Source organism: Sprattus sprattus (assembly GCF_963457725.1).
Source record: "Sprattus sprattus genome assembly, chromosome: 1".
NCBI classification, from domain to species: domain Eukaryota; kingdom Metazoa; phylum Chordata; class Actinopteri; order Clupeiformes; family Clupeidae; genus Sprattus; species Sprattus sprattus.
Window position 1 is genome coordinate 32,134,345 of NC_137920.1, and position 15,854 is coordinate 32,150,198.

At 45.1% G+C, this 15,854-nt stretch overlaps 2 protein-coding genes across 2 annotated transcripts; one reads left to right on the forward strand and one right to left on the reverse strand.

Moving 5' to 3' along the window:
• Nucleotides 1-6,214: 6,214 nt before the first annotated feature.
• Nucleotides 6,215-11,650, forward strand: krt98 (keratin 98; the record flags this gene model as incomplete). The annotated part of the gene is made up of 7 exons (XM_080843571.1): nucleotides 6,215-6,598; nucleotides 7,326-7,408; nucleotides 7,576-7,732; nucleotides 9,470-9,631; nucleotides 9,998-10,123; nucleotides 10,861-11,078; nucleotides 11,530-11,650. The coding sequence occupies 7 exons, from the start codon at nucleotides 6,215-6,217 to the stop codon at nucleotides 11,648-11,650; spliced, it is 1,251 nt and encodes a 416-aa protein (XP_080699697.1).
• A 596-nt stretch (nucleotides 11,651-12,246) lies between these two features.
• On the reverse strand, nucleotides 12,247-15,533 carry krt15 (keratin 15). The gene is made up of 7 exons (XM_080858505.1): nucleotides 14,991-15,533; nucleotides 14,718-14,800; nucleotides 14,324-14,480; nucleotides 13,837-13,998; nucleotides 13,577-13,702; nucleotides 12,960-13,180; nucleotides 12,247-12,449 (listed from the first exon to the last, which is right to left on the reverse strand). The coding sequence occupies exons 1-7, from the start codon at nucleotides 15,510-15,512 to the stop codon at nucleotides 12,347-12,349; spliced, it is 1,374 nt and encodes a 457-aa protein (XP_080714631.1). The 5' UTR covers nucleotides 15,513-15,533; the 3' UTR covers nucleotides 12,247-12,346.
• Nucleotides 15,534-15,854: the final 321 nt, after the last annotated feature.

Below are 15,854 nucleotides of genomic sequence, written 5' to 3' on the forward strand. Positions count from 1 at the left end.
GTCAGACACTGGAGAATGAAGTGAATACATCAGGACTATGTTGAAGGAAATTAATAGATCTTTTTCCATCAAAGCCGATGTGTTTTTATTGTTCTAATTCAGGTCTCCACCTTTTACCAATAAATAAAAGGCTCAAAACCTTGTCATGCCAACTTGAATAATTGATATTATCAGATGTTGATCATGATATTAATGCACAGTGTATTTCCTTTGCTTTTTGACACAATAATAAAAAGGTGAAATGCTCTACTTCTCCATAAACATATGTAAGTGTACAGTAGTTATGTTGTTCATTCTTAAAACATTATTTTCAAAACAGACCACTAAGTGGCGCCAAACAGGCGGGTAAGTTACTGTCCTCTTCAATTTTCTCTTCACTCTTCTGGAGCTAGATTTGGCATTCTTTTACTGACCTAGTAAGACACGTGAGTACAGGTTTAAATGAAGATGTTATCACCTCTCTGAACCAACACAACTCTTGTTGATTTATGTCCATATGTTTTGTTCCTTCAGCTAGAATGTGCCTCAACGTCACCAGCCATGTCAGTGGACTTGCGGGTGGAGGGTGTATGTTGTCAGTGGCTCTCTGGAGGCCAAGCTCTTGATTAAGCAAACAGTGTGCTTAAGATCCTGAGCTGAACCTGAGAGTAAATGGACCGAATAGCCCACACATTAGTGCGTAGAGGACGGTTGGAGAATAGACTCTATTTGTACCTAAAGCTAATTTGTCAATGTGAAAAAAAAGGTGAGTGTACTGTAAGGTCTGTGGCACTGTGGTACTGTTGTAAGTGTACTGTTTGATGTCATAGTGGAGACAATGATGTGATCAGCACAGACCATGTCAGAGAAGGGGTAGTAAATAAAGCATTCCTATCACATTAAACAGTGAGGATTATGACCTGATTAAATCTGACCCTGGCAAGCAGTTTCTTCCTTACTGCCTTAAAAGAGAATACACCCACACAGAATTCAACTACAAACACAAGTGAACTTGTTTTCTCTTCCTAAAAATAGCTGTGTTATTATTATTTCTTTTACACAGGAGGAATGATTTTGTTGAGCTAAACTGGTTTCACAAAGCAAATGATGAGGAGGCAGGCATTCCTGGCTCTGCAAATGGCAAACAAACATAGTGGCTCAGACTGAACCAGAAATGTGGTTATATATGGACATGAGAGGAAGTGAACGTGTGTGAAAGTTGTTGTGTGAGTTAACGGCAAGTAGTTCTGCTTTGGCGCATTTTGTAACTTCCAGTTTAACTTTATTCCAACATTTTATGATCACCTGTAACAGTGTTGTGTTGAGTTCATGGCAGAACCATGGCAGAAGGTGAAGATGTAACGTACATTCTTCAACTAACTGCAAAACATTTTCACTGTGTTTACCCCACAGGAATAGTGTATTTAGGTGCTGACGCAGCAGATAAATCAAGTATCAAGAAGTAGCGTGAAGTTTAATGTGAAGCCTGTGAGAGAAAAGGCGTGGCCAGAATCCTCACAAGCGGGGCAAAAAGAACAGAACTGCGTGTTCTCAACCAATCAAATGTTTCTCAGATAACATCTTTGTGGTGTCACAAGGTAGCTTGCACATTTCGGAACTCTTTCCTTTATGTGCAGTACTGTATGTCTTTTCTTGCATGCCTCGTGAGAAGACCAGGCCAACTTCTTAAACTCTTCCAGTTGCTCTACAGATGCCTCATTATCAGTCAGGACTTGCTGAAGCTGATGGATGTCTCGTCCCCCTTTGTAACAGTGCCAGATATTTTTCTTCGAGGCATTGAGCAGGACGGGGGATAGCTCAGGCATGCACTGTCTGGATCAGAGCCATGATTTTCAGCTCTCTTTGAGTCATACATTCCCACATTCGTATCTTATCTTTTCAACAGCTTACTAAAATGGTTTCAAAAAGTCAATGATTTCAGGGCAACTGAGTGCAGTGCAGTGAGTTAACCACTTCATGATGGTATTCTTAATTCCTGATTTGACAAATGAAGAAGTTGATATGAGTTAATCCTTTCCATTCAGATTACATCTACAGAAGCCTAGCTGGTGAAGAGGGCACAGCAACAGTAGACCAGGCTGTCATCATGAGTAGCTTCACATGAATGCATAAATCTTTAAAAACCATCACAAAGTGCCGGCTTATTTGCAGAAGTCTTTGAAAGCTGCCGCCTCATAGAGCCTCGGCACAACTGGGGACTGGAACAGAGGACCAATGGCTTGAACAGAGAACCAAGGGCCAGGGGTCAGAGGACCGATGGAGATTATGAATAGCCGTCTGTCCGAGGTCTGTCAGATCCGATGCTATGCGTCATCTCACAGCGAACAGCTAAGACCAAAGGCTTCTCAGAAATATTTGTGGTTCCAAATATTTTGAGACCTATTCCCAAAGATGGTATGGACTTTGTCAAAGAACACGCCGTGGTAAACATTAACCAGTGGTATACAGTGAAGAGTTAAGCATGTGTTGTCTTCGGTCTCCGTCTCAGATTAACAAAATTGTCGCACTAGTGCTGCTAGTTGCAGTGTTGGCAATAAAGGCGGTCGGAAACACAGAGCTGTGGCATTAAATGGTCGAGTAGTAAAGCTGGCATACATGTAACGCAAGTTAACACAAACAAGTCGGACAAGGTCACTTATGTGCTGTTGACATTATACTGTATCACTTCCCCTATCCACTCTATCTTCTTTAAACGCCAATATCTCACTCAAAGGCAAGCCTCCTAAACCCTGAATCTTCATCTTCTCCGTTAATGACATCATCTTCATCTTCAAATCTCGTTCCGCAGGACCCCTACAAAGTCAATCTAAAAGATCTTCTCATCCATCAGAGGACAACTTAATTAATGTTGTAAAAGAAACAGTGAAGCCTGGTGTCTGCATCTCATACCCACAGTACAAGGCACACCTGTTGCAGCAAATCTGTGAAGCAATCTCATATTTTTGAGTGTGAAGCAATCTCATATTTTTGAGTTGAGTGTCATTCAGAGCATGGGTGAATGCAAACTGTGATATGATAGCATCTGCAATCTTGTGTTACCTTGTGAAGAATGAAAGCATGTGTATTGTAACATTCCTGCCTTTGGCTGGGCGTTTGGGTGCTTTCATATTGTTCATCACCCATTCACTTCTCTCTGTCTGCCGATGAGGGTTAGGCTTGGGTTGGGGGAAGTGTGTGGTGGTGGGGGGGGGGGGGGGGCAGCTGTTTGAGCCGTGCTGAAGGGGGTAAAAAAAAAACATACAGTGCGTGGACTGACAAATTGCTTGTCTTACGCACCCAATGGCTTTAGGACTCGGAGAAAGCTGAGGTATGCTGTCAAACTGCCATGGGTGTTTAAGTTTGGTGTCTGGTTAACAGCTTAGCGTCTCGTCTCAAGTCATGGTGTGTGCCTTCAGTTAAGATCTTGATGCTGTGAATTAGACGGGTGGGATGACGTGCTCTTGAACTGCATTATGAGTATGTCTCCTCCTGTCACTCTTTCTCCAGTGTCCCCAGGGTCTTTAACTGAGACCCACCCCACTTAATGCTTTACCTGAGTACAATTACAGGACCTCCCAGTGGGGGAGAAATGGTTGGGTATGCCTCTCTACCTTGTAGCTGACTGTCAGTCACCCTCTGTGGGAGCATCATCCTGCTGTTCTCATTTCTCCAAATGTCAGACAATAGCCTCACCTCACTCTGTCTACACTGGGGAGGGGCGGATGTTGAAATGGTTTTGTCGGCACGACGACAGAATCTGTGGATTGACAAATCGCTGGTCTCTCTCTTGTGTATCCACCGGCTATGGCATAGAGCTTAACAGGTTTGCTGTCAAATTGCCGCCGGTGTCTATGTTTCAGGTGAATTAGCCTCTGAAGGTGTTACTGATGTCAGTTGAAAAGTGGGTATGGCACATAGGTCAGAGGTCAAAACCTCATTAGGGAATATTCATACTCTCATTCTGTACATTTTGTTCTATCGGTTTATTGTGGGCAAAAACTGCTACCTGCACTGTGGTTTATTGTAGTATTGAGTCTAAGCAGATTGAAGCAGACCACACTGTTTCAGCTGTCTTCAAGGCCTCTGAAAGGCAGTCAGTGCCTGGTCATATAACAATGTCATGTGACCATCATCTGTAATTGTCATGAAAACCGTCAACATATTCGATGCGATGCTAGCTGATTAACATGTGAAGTAGGCTATTTTGGCAGCCAGTCTCTGAAAACTACATTCTATAATTAAAAACACGAAAAGTGAAATCCTAAAGGGGTATGAGCTCATTGTAAATGATACCCTTGGCTGTCTGACGATGGACATATTTCCTCTGTTGACCTCCATGGTAAACAATGGGTGTGTGCTCACATGTCAAACGAAACAGAAAAATTCTCAAAAAAAGCGAGAATCTCACCACATTGGAATGAAGAGAACACCCTAAAGTCTCTTCACACAATGTCATTCTCACTTAATCAAAAAGATAATGAAGTCACTGACAGAGAAAACAAAACCCAGATTTGGCCTCAAGTTCATACTTGAGCTATCTTAGTCTCTATGTATATGAGTCTCGTACAGATGCTTGTATACACATTCTGCATGTTGATGTACAATGTCTGCTACAAAAGGGATGTTTGAGAGCTGAACCAACAGTAAACAGAACCTCAGATACACACCTCTCCCTGGTTCCTTGGGTCTTGTCTTCTGTGTTGTGTGCATGTGCAGACAACAACTCAGGGAATGACCTGGCCAACAGGATTGGCAATAAAAAGGTATCGGAACCTCAGAATGAACTTAATTCGTTTTGTCTCTCAATACTTCATCTGACAAAACATTGTATGTATAGACTATGGTGTGTGGGCTGTTTATACTATGAACAATATGCAAGTGAATACCTTGTATAAAAACTCGTGTGAGGCTCCCTCTGATCAGTAGTAGCTTAAATGCCAATTAAGTTGGTCACTTGATTTTATATTAACTTTTACATTTAACATGAACAGTCATAGATTTTCTCCCAGCAAGCCTTTTCAATGAGATCGATTCCATCCTGCACTTGCAAAAAATGGAAATTACCTCATTGCTATGGACTTCTTTGAATGTATGTTGTCAAAATACAGGTGAAAATTATGCAGACACCATGATTTCATTCTTCAGAATGTTAAAGATATATTTAAAACTATGTCAAATGTGTCAATGTGTCACTCTAATAGTGCCAACACATTCACATTCATATATAAGCTCATTCAGCAATGAGGCTTAAATGCACCCATTAGTCATACTTAATTGTTAGCATGCAATACAGATGATTTCAGTGAATTCACACAGAGCTACTTTGAAATACAAAGTAAAAAATTGTCACTTTGGATCAAGGTCTCCTCAGGGACCCTCATTTTAGTACTTCATGTTTTACTTTGTGCTTGGTGGGCCCTGGTTTCACTGATGGACAACTGGCAATGAGCAAAGTCATTTTGCAACAAGCAAAGTCAACTGCGAGTGAACTAAAGGTACTTTAATGAGCCAAACTTGGGTGGGTCATCGCAATGTACCCCCACACCACACGATAGCTTCAGTTCATGTGGTCCAAACGACTTTGCTTGTTGCTCATTGCTTTCCTGGTCGCCCGGCGCTGAGTTTGAGGACTAGAGGCTACACTTCTCTGAGGCATTAGTGGCTAGGTGCCTTATCACCTCAGCAGGGAATCGCTTCCTTAAGGCAACAGGTTTGCTAATGAGCAATGGGCTATGTCACAGATATGATCACAGTGCACCTAACGTACAGAGAGTCCGCCCTGAAGTAAATACAAATAGTTTTCAGCTGGGGTAGGGCAACTCTTGATGACGGATGTGTGTGTGGACACTACCAGGAAAGAATAGTAAGGAAAGAAAAAAAAAAACCTCATCACCATAATGCTGTTTTGCAGGTTGTGCAGGTCGGGGGCATTCCACCCCTGCACCTCTTCCCAGCCCCCCACTCCCAGGCCAACCCTCCCACGCACACACAGTGGAGTCGATGAACCTGTCATTAACATGTCATTTCCACAGGTGAGACATTGATGGCCTTCCCCCCTCCCTCCAGGTTGACACAGTGGGCAGGTACATAAAAGGCAGACCACGGTTGCCTCTCCTCACTCGCCTGACTGAGACTGAGACTGACTGAGACTCCTCCAGCCTGCAGAGACAACACGCCATCCAGACCTCTTCACTCAGCACCAGCACTCCTGCCACCCACCCTGAGAACCACCAGCATGTCTTTCATCTCCAGATCCTACGGCCCCAGGACCCTCAGCGTGTACGGGGGAGCCGGTGGTCGCGGCACCCGCATCTCCTCCTCCTCCAGCAGCAACCTCTATGGCTCTGCCAGCGGTGGCAGTGGCGGTGGCAGTGGCGGCTTCAACCTGGCTGACTGCCTGCCGAGCACCAACGGCCTGGACCTGCACGTGGGCGCCAACGAGAAGGCCACACTGCAGAACCTCAACGACCGCCTGGCCTCCTACCTGGAGCGTGTGCGCACGTTGGAGAAGGAGAACAATGGGCTGGAGTGCAAGATCCGTGAGTGGCTCGCACAGCGGACGGTGGTGTGCCATGACCACTCCAGCCACATGGTCGTGATTCAAGACCTGCAGGACAAGGTAAGGTGGGGCGGGGAGACTTGGATGGAGGGACTGGGTGGAGCCATGGGGAAGACAGATAGCCAGATAGACAGACAGATTGCAAGTTAGCAATCTTTTGTATAGCAAGTTTAAACACAACAGAGGTTGACACGAAATTCTGTCAATATACTATGAAGGTATATAATATGAATAACTAGATAGTCAGAATCCTCCAGAGCTCAGAGAAATCTAGCAGTGAGAATTAGCCTCTAAATGACCTCTAAATGGTAGGAGGTAAGAGGGACCAGTAAAAACTAGGTGATAGTTTACCCCTTTACGTAAGGCTATTGAAAATCACCAGAGTGGAACAGCTTTAATGGATTGAATTTTGACTGTGTAGAGACTACAGGGAACCATGGCATCCAAGTGGTTGCCAAAGCATGCCAAATGCTTTCCAGACACTTGAACTTGTTTAGTTTGTTTGTAGTATCAGATTTCAGGCTTCTCTGAGGGGTTGGAAGTGGTAAAGACAGATGACCAGGAAAACACGACAAACTATTCTTGACATGGATGTTGGTTGTTTTTGGCTATTTATATCATATAATTGGATTTTCTATCTCAGTTCTCAAAGATAATGTCTCAAAATTGTTAGCATAATGCTAGTATAGTCATACTTGTTTCTAGTAAGGCACTAATGCTACCAGTGACATAGAGTATGGTGCTCATGAGTTTTACAGTGAAAATTGAACCGTTTTTCTGTCCTCAGATCCGGGCTCTCACCATTGGCAATAACCAGATAGTGCTGGCCATTGACAACGCCAAGCTGGCTGCAGATGACTTCAATTTGAAGTGAGTCTGATGGATATGTGTACCCCTTATCCTGACAAAGGGGGTTTTAATAACAGCCAAAGTATGTTTGTGTGTGTGTGGGATGATATGAGGAATGAGTTACACCTGTCTGGCACCACTCACTTTTCTCTCACTCACTGCACCTTCTCTCTCCCAAAAAAAACCAGGTGTGAGAACGAGATGGCCATGCGTCTGTCGGTGGAGGGGGATATCAGCGGGCTGAGGAGGATTCTGGACGAGCTGAGTCTCAACCGCTCAGACTTGGAGATGCAGTACGAGGGCCTGAAGGAGGAGCTGGTCTTCCTCAACAAGAACCACCAGGAGGTAACCATCTCACTGCGTCCCTTTACACGGCTGCATACACTAGACTTAGACAGGCAAGATATCTTGAGGCCAGTTATATTGTGAACAACTTCATTTATGCGCAATATTTTAAAATAATATGTTTTTTTGGCGTGATTGTCTGGTGTTTATCAAAATGAAACATATCATCTTAAAGCCAGTTCTTCCTGAATAATTCACTAATCTATGACAAGATGAGTGCTGCATCATCCATCTTTCAACTTAACATCTGCAGAGCACAGTCATGGGATTTAGCAATCATGCATCCATGAAAAAAAAAAACACTCACAACCTCTCAACCCTTCTACCTGCAATAGCATGGATAAAACAAATGCTTCAATCTTCTTTCTTCTCCTCCATTTTTTTCTGCCCCTGAATTCCCTTTTGTGCCACACCTTTTAGGCCTCACTGTGTGAAGATGTGTTGCGCAAGAACTGTTTAGAGAGGGGCACCAGAGCGCATCTATCAGGGTTCTGTCACGCTCTAAGGCGTGTTCGACTGACAGAGAGATTACTCACAGTGAGGAGTGCACTGCAGTGTGTTTTGTGCAAGCCCACTTGTGAAACGGGCGAGCTTTAGGTAAACTCACTTTGCTCCGTCTGCAAACGGACGACTGGCGATAAACGATTGGCTTCTCGAGTATTTTAGTCAAAGTGAACTGAGCACATCTCCAAATATGGTGAAAAAAATGGAAGCTTCCTGAGCTTTTCTGACCCAGTGGTGAAAGACATCACACAGCAGACCACAAACTTTCCCTGTGTGGTCTGTGTGTGTGTGTGTGTGTGTGTGTGTGTGTGTGTGTGTGTGTGTGTGTGTGTGTGTGTGTGTGTGTGTGTGTGTGTGTGTGTGTGTGTGTGTGTGTGTGTGTGTGTGTGTGTGTGCGTGCGTGCGTGCGTGCGTGCGTGCGTGCGTGCGTGCGTGCGTGCGTGCGTGTGAGAGAGAGTGTGAGAGAGAGAGGGAGTGTGTGTGTGTGTTTGTGTCTTTCTGTGTGTGTGTGTGTGTGTGTGTGTGTGTGTGTGTGTGTGTGTGTGTGTGTGTGTGTGTGTGTGTGTGTGTGTGTGTGTGTATCTAGGGAGGGTGGCACAGAGGGGGAGTCTATTCTTATTCGTTCCTCTGAGCAAATTTTTCCATTCTGGAGGCAAATATGTGAAAAACAACTGAGTGTGTGACCCCCCATCCTTCCCTTCTAGTCTCTGGAGGAGGAGCACTCCCTTACATGCATGAGCTCATGTTTACCCGTTAAACCTCATGCAATGGAGGTCTTTTGCATGATCCAACACACTCACACACACATACAGACCCTCTCTCTTTCACCCCTCACCCTGCACACACACCCCACCCCACCCCTGGTGCAGTCCACACACACACCCAACCCTCATTTGAACTTGGACACTAAAACCCCCTTTGTCAGATATAATTTAATTAAGACAGTCTGTCATGAATTAAAGTCATGCTCTCTGCATTCCTGGAACATATGTCACATTTTTTGTAAGGACTCACCAGAGATTGACACCAGAACATTGTAACTGCACTGATGGTCTCTCCCTTTCACAAAGCATAAACATTTCAGACCAACGCAGGTGACTGAATGATCATGTAGAGTGTTCTCTGCCAGCAAAACTGGCTGCTTGTTTAACTCTCACTGCTCCGGAGGCCCTACTGTAAGACCTAGAGATCCTTATGAGGTGTTGAATGCGGTGACCTCTTTGACCCCTGCAGGAGCTGGCCGTTGCAAGGACTCAGGTCGGCGGGCAGGTCAATGTGGAGGTGGATGCGGCGCCCTCTACAGACCTTAACGTGGCCATGCAGGAGATCAGGGAGCACTACGAGGCTGTGGCCGCCAAGAACCGCCGCGACCTCGAGGCCTGGTACCAGACCAAGGTGAATTTGTGACCGTAATTTTTGAATGGCATCGTCACTCAAGACAGATGTATGATACAGGTGTACTGTGCTGTGTACCGTGAGCTGTGTACTGTGAAGCTCATTCTATAGAGCAGTGTGACACTAAAGTCGCAGGTTCTATTCTCAGGGAGCCTTAATGCATTCATACGATACTGTAGAGTGCTTTAGATAAAACAAACGGCTGAACAGAGACATGCAGAACCCTATTCCTCCGAGGTGATAAACTCAGTTTTGTCTGTCGTAAAGTTTGACGTGTCTTGTATTTCATGGTGGTGTTCTGAGGCAAAGCATCCGGCGTAAAACCTCAGAGTGATGACTCGACTCACGTGTTCAATTTCTACCCAGATCTCTGTTGTGGAGCAGGAGGTTGTCACCCAGAACGAGGGCCTGATGGTCTATCGCACCGAGTTGAAGCAGCTCAAGAGCACCCTCCAGAGGCTGCAGATTGATCTGCAGTCCCACCACAGCATGGTAGGCCTCCTATACCCATGTTTACACAAATACCCACACACACAAACACACACACACACACACACACACACACACACACACACACACACACACACACACACACACACACACCCACACTCACACACATACACACACACAGGTATTATGTGCAGAGGCATAGATGTGTGTGTAGTGTGTATACAGTAACTTATCTAGACGGACTAATGTTGTATTCTGCTGGGCATTCAGTGACACATAAAAGGACATGAGTCATAACCGTCTGACTCATTCAAACCAAAGTACACAAAAATTGAAACCTTCAGTGCCCAGTTTGAGAAGTAAAAAAAGCCTATCGTTAACATGTGGAGGCATTACGGTTTGCGGCTGGAAGCCTGGTTTGATAGAAAAAACAGTTTGAACAAAGTGGCATGGAACTTAAAACCACGGCAGCTTATTGTGTCTTGGATGAGATGCAGGAAAACTCTCGCATTTTGCCATACAAAAAAAAACAGTGGCAAACTCGAAAACAAGAGCGAGTCTATTTTGTCTGCGGAACATGGCCCAAACACAGTGCGCCATACAGTCTATGTTCCACTGCGTTTACGCCCTTTTACGAGCCCATACGGAACAGATTAAGTGATGGGAGCAGGCGAACACTGAGGTGATTTAACAAATGGATGGTGCCATGTTCCACTTATTAGCGGGTGACATTTAATTAAGCGAACGGCTAACGCTCCCCTCGTTGTTGTCTCCGACAGAAAAACTCTCTGGAATGCACGCTGGCTGAGACTCAGCAGCGCTACTCTGCCCAGCTGGACAGCCTGCAGGCTACTGTGAGCGGACTGGAGGCACAGCTCAGCCAGCTCCACGCCAACATCGACAGAACCCGCCAGGACTACGACCAGCTGCTGGACATCAAGACCAGGCTGGAGAGGGAGATCGCAGAGTACAGGAGGCTGCTGGACGGAGAGGAGAGGTGAGGCCCGAATACCATGAGCTAATGGGAAGTGTAGTCTTAAGTAAAGCATACATCTTCATCAATAGATCACTATTGTATTTTCTAGCTTTAGTTCACGTGCATTTCGATTGATTACATTTCACATGATTACATTAAATCAAACAACATTTTTTATTTCTATCCATGATGTATATGATGTTTTAATTTACTGTCACTTATTCCCTTCTCCCCTTTTCTTTATCTTTTCATTCACAGCGAAACTCAAAGTAAGTATTTTCTTATTAATACAGTGCACTCTATCTGTCTTTCTGTTTTAGTCACTTCTGTTTTGTTTTTGTAGTGTGATCATAACATATAAATGCACTTATAAAAGGCCTACTTATTTTCACAGAAAAAATAACATTTGGCTGTACTTGATACAAATATAAGTGGGAAACAGCTAGAGTTAACATCCTGACCAAGTTAATGTTTTTTCATCCCTAGTTGTAACCAAGACCATCACCGTTGTGGAAACCATTGTGGATGGAAGAATTGTGGAATCCAGCAAGACTGTCGACATTGATGTGCAGTCGGACAATGATAGTGACTAAATATAAGCAGAAAATTCAATAAAGTAGCTCTGCCTCAATACCTACAACACGTTTCCCGGTCTCTTTTCTGAACATTTTTGTTGGGTATATTGGTATAACAGATCACAGCAGTGTTGTTTTGTTGCATTATAAATATTAAATGAGTGTGCTTATTGAGAAGATGATGCCAGTTGTGAAATGGTTTGAAAAGGTCAGGAATTAAGTCTTGAACTTGGTGTTACTATAATACAGCACTTCATATTTCAAATGGAGGATGTGAACACTTGGAATATTAAGTATTGATTTAGTTTATATAAAGTGTATCGCTATCATTGTTATTGTATCATATATCATAATCACAATATCATATCAACAATGATAGTGTATGGGCTCCCTTGTTATTGTATGGTATATCATGATAGGGTTTGTGTCATATTATTTCCCACAATTGTGGCATTATCTAATATATAAACCCACCTACCACACTTAAACAAAATGTATAAATGGAACTGAAAAAAATAACTAATTTAAATGTAGTCTACTCTAAATAGATAGAATAAATCCATGGAATAAGATTCATGAAGAAATAACACAAGGAAAACCAAATGTGTTGAAAGTGTTCGAGCAGTCCTGTTTATTTACTCTCTGTTACAGATGAGACACATTCAGCTCAGTTGATGTTTTGATGTTTGTGAGGATCAGAGATCGCAGGGCTGCTCAATCAACGGTGGAGGACACCACCTTCCCATCCACTACTTCTTCCACGATGGTCACCACCTTGACTGTACTGGTGGTGGTGCTCCCAGAGGAAGTGATGAGGCTGAAGAGGGGAAGAATGCATTTATAATTACTGAGCGGTTTAAGTAAAGTTCTGAAAATGTAATGCAAATCCCAGTAAGGTCTATCATTTATAGCGTCATGCACTGTTCATGCAGCACTGATGTTGCTAGGTGATATCTGAGACCTTACTCTAGATCTTCTTACTCACGAACAGGTGAATGCATTACGCTGATACACTGTTTCTCCCTCACTCCTTCAAACATTTGAATGACACACACCAAACCTTCAATCCACTCATCCTCAACTCGGCATGCCCCTTGACCCTTGTCTTCAGCTAATGCTTCCAATTCCCATTCCCATACTTCCCATTCCCATGATTCCCATTCCCATTCCCATTGCCACACCTATACTTTCCATTCACTTCTCCTGGACCTCTTCCACCAACAGTTCCATCTCTCTCTTTCACTCTCCATTTACTCACCTCTAACCCTGCCCCCCCCCCCCCCCCCCCTGCCCCCCCAACCCTTCTCCACACGCTTCTCCCACCCACCTGCTAGTCTCTCCGTCCATCAGCCTCCTGTACTCTGCGATCTCCATCTCCAGCCTGGTCTTGATGTCCAGCAGCATCTTGTACTCCTGGCCCTGCCTCTCCATGTCGCCCCTCATCTGCGTCAGCTGGTCCTCCATCATTGTCACTTGACCCTGGAGCCCGGTCAGCATCATGGAGTAGCGGCTCTCCGTGTCCCCCAGGGTGCCCTCCAGGGAGGCTTTCTACGAGGACGGGCACGGGGTGGAGAACAAGATGGTATGGGAGAAAAATGGAGATAAAAGGCCATTATGAAGAGAGTAGAATGAAGGGAGACAAAGGCTGAGAGCAGTGAAAGGACAGGGGTAATGCATTACGCTGATACACTGGATACTTAATGGAAAGATTCTTAATGGTACATTTCTATTATTTCTATCATTTCTATTATTCTGTAGAGCTATTCAAACGCTTCCCACAGAGTGGCTCAGTTACAGTAAGGCATCTATTACAGGCTCATTTTTCATGGTTTGTGTACTTGATCACTTGAGAAGGAGGTAAGTTTGCACTGATGTTGTTCGTTGTTAGCATAAAAAAAAGGTCAGCTCATGCCCTGAGTAGCTCTCTCTCTCTCTCTCTCTTACCATGCTTAGTTGTGACTGCAGTTCAATCTCCAGACCCTGGAGAGTGCGTCTGACCTCGTTGATTTCTGACTTGGACGTTTGCAGGGTCTCTGTGCTGACTGCCACCTCCTTGTTCAGTGTCTCTGACTGTGGGAAGTGAAATTCAAATGAAATTCATCAACATTAGCTGTCAAAAGGAAGTCAATGCTTAGTAATATGGATGATATTTCAAAACCAATGTGAGTCACTCTTCATTGTCAATGGGGGGTAGCCAACAGTACCTTAGACTGGAACCAGCTCTCCAGTTCACGTTGGTTCTTGGCAGATACACCTTCGTACTGCTCGCGGATCTCGGCCATTACGCGGCTCAGGTCCTCCTGTGGGGCGGCGTCCACCTCCACGGAAACCTGTCCGGTCATCTGAGCCCGCATGGCCAGCAGCTCCTGAGGGTGAGACACAGATGAGACAAAGATGAGACACAGCTGCATTTATTATGTTTTGTTCTGATATTGTGATTTTTTTCTGCACCTTAATGTATGTCTGTTGTCAGCTAAACTTTAAATGAATCCTACAAAGATGACACACAGCTATAATCATTTAAAAAAAAAACTTCTGTGCATGGGAAGTTGTGTTCCATTTTAACTTTCTAGTTTATATTGCCTACTTTATAGTCAACCTTTCCCACATCTACTCAAGTATCTGTGCAATGGGTAGTGTGTTCTATTTTAGTTTACATGGTGGTCAGCTGTCTCCTTCTCCAGCTCTTACCTCCTCATGGTTCTTCTTGAGGTAAATGAGTTCTTCTCTCAGGCCCTCGATCTGCATCTCCAGGTCAGACCGGGTCATGGTCAGCTCGTCCAGGAGCCTCTTCAGCCCTGCGATGTCTGATTCCACCGACTGACGCATGGCCAGCTCGCTCTCATACCTGAGTGCATTCACAGAAGTGCAGAGTCGTTAGAACCGTGGCAGCACAGAGAGATAGTCCTGAACTATTATGGTCATTGCTAGTCCTTTGGCAGTGTATGACAAGTGATTCACTGTCAGTGAGGAGCATTTTTTGTGTGCTTGTTCTGACTGTAAACATGTCTTGATTTAATTACCAATGTTAAGTTATGTCTCAAATTATGCATTGCATTTTTTCTATCGAGGATCGAGTATTTACTTGGTTCTGAAGTCATCGGCAGCCAGCTTTGCGTTGTCGATGCTTAGGTAAATTCCTCCATTGTTACGGGTGGCCTGCTGGATCTGGAGAGTTTGAGAAATTTAACAAGCTGTTATTTCCTTTCCTTTCAGCAGGGGTCAGCGTTGCACCAAGTTACACTTTGATTTATTGTACTACCGTTTGATTTACAATGTATTGAGAAAAGTTTTGTCACTTTACAGTGTAACGGACTAGACAGAATCATGCAGCCATGAGATGCACACAGAACGGTACCTTGTCCTGCAGGTCGCTGATGGTGGCGTAGAAGGCAGAGTAGTCCCGGGCCGATGGGGAGGTCTTGCTCTCCAGGAACTGGCGGATCTTCAGCTCCAGCTCACCGTTGGCCTGCTCCAGAGACTTCACCTTGTCCAGGTAGGTGGCCAGGCGGTCGTTCAGGTTCTGCATGGTGGCCTTCTCACTTACATTCCCTGCTAAGCTGTTGTCAACACAACCTCCACCTCCACTGCCAAAGCCGCCACTGCCAAAGCCGCCACTGCCAAAGCCGTAGCCACCACCGCCACCGCCGCCGCCACCAGAGCTGAAGGAGGATTGGGAGATCCGCACACCTGAGCCCCCTGCGCCCCCATACACGCTGCCGGCCCTCATGGAACTGATGCGCCCACCACCGCCCATGCCTCCCATGCCGCCCATGCCGCCCATGCTGCTGGAAACCATGGAGACGCGTGATGAGGTCATGGGTGCGCCCCTCATGGAGCCGCCTGAGGAGACGAAGCTACGGCTGCTGTAGGAGCTCATGGTTGCTGCTGCTGGAGTGTGGAGAGAGAAGTGTGCCTCAGTCTGGAGGAGAGGAGAGGAGAGAGACACTGAAGTAGCGGAGGTCGGGATGCCAGGTGTTTATATGCTTCAAGAAGAGAAGGAGGAGGGATGATGGGTGGTGGAGCTGGGAGGTGGGAGGGGGGTAAGTATCAGGAGGGGTTTTGGTGGAAGGGTGTGATGAGGGGCGGTGGACCAATGAAAGGAAGAAAGCATGGAAGGAAGAAGAAAGAGTGACATCATTCTCCACCCTGATTAATGCCCTGCGGGGAAAGATATTTGGCAGGTGAAATGATGTGGAGAGGTGAAGGTGCTGTGACGGTG

Bases quoted from the DNA above. Each gene is read 5' to 3' on its own strand.
- krt15 (XM_080858505.1), bottom strand. From the start codon at position 15,512: ATGAGCTCCTACAGCAGCCGTAGCTTCGTCTCCTCAGGCGGCTCCATG. The intron at 13,703-13,836 runs GTACTGTTGGCT...CACTTCCCACAG, and splicing joins AGAGCTGGTTCCAGTCTAAG to TCAGAGACACTGAACAAGGA. The intron at 13,181-13,576 runs GTAAGAGAGAGA...CCGTCCTCGTAG, and splicing joins TGCAGTCACAACTAAGCATG to AAAGCCTCCCTGGAGGGCAC.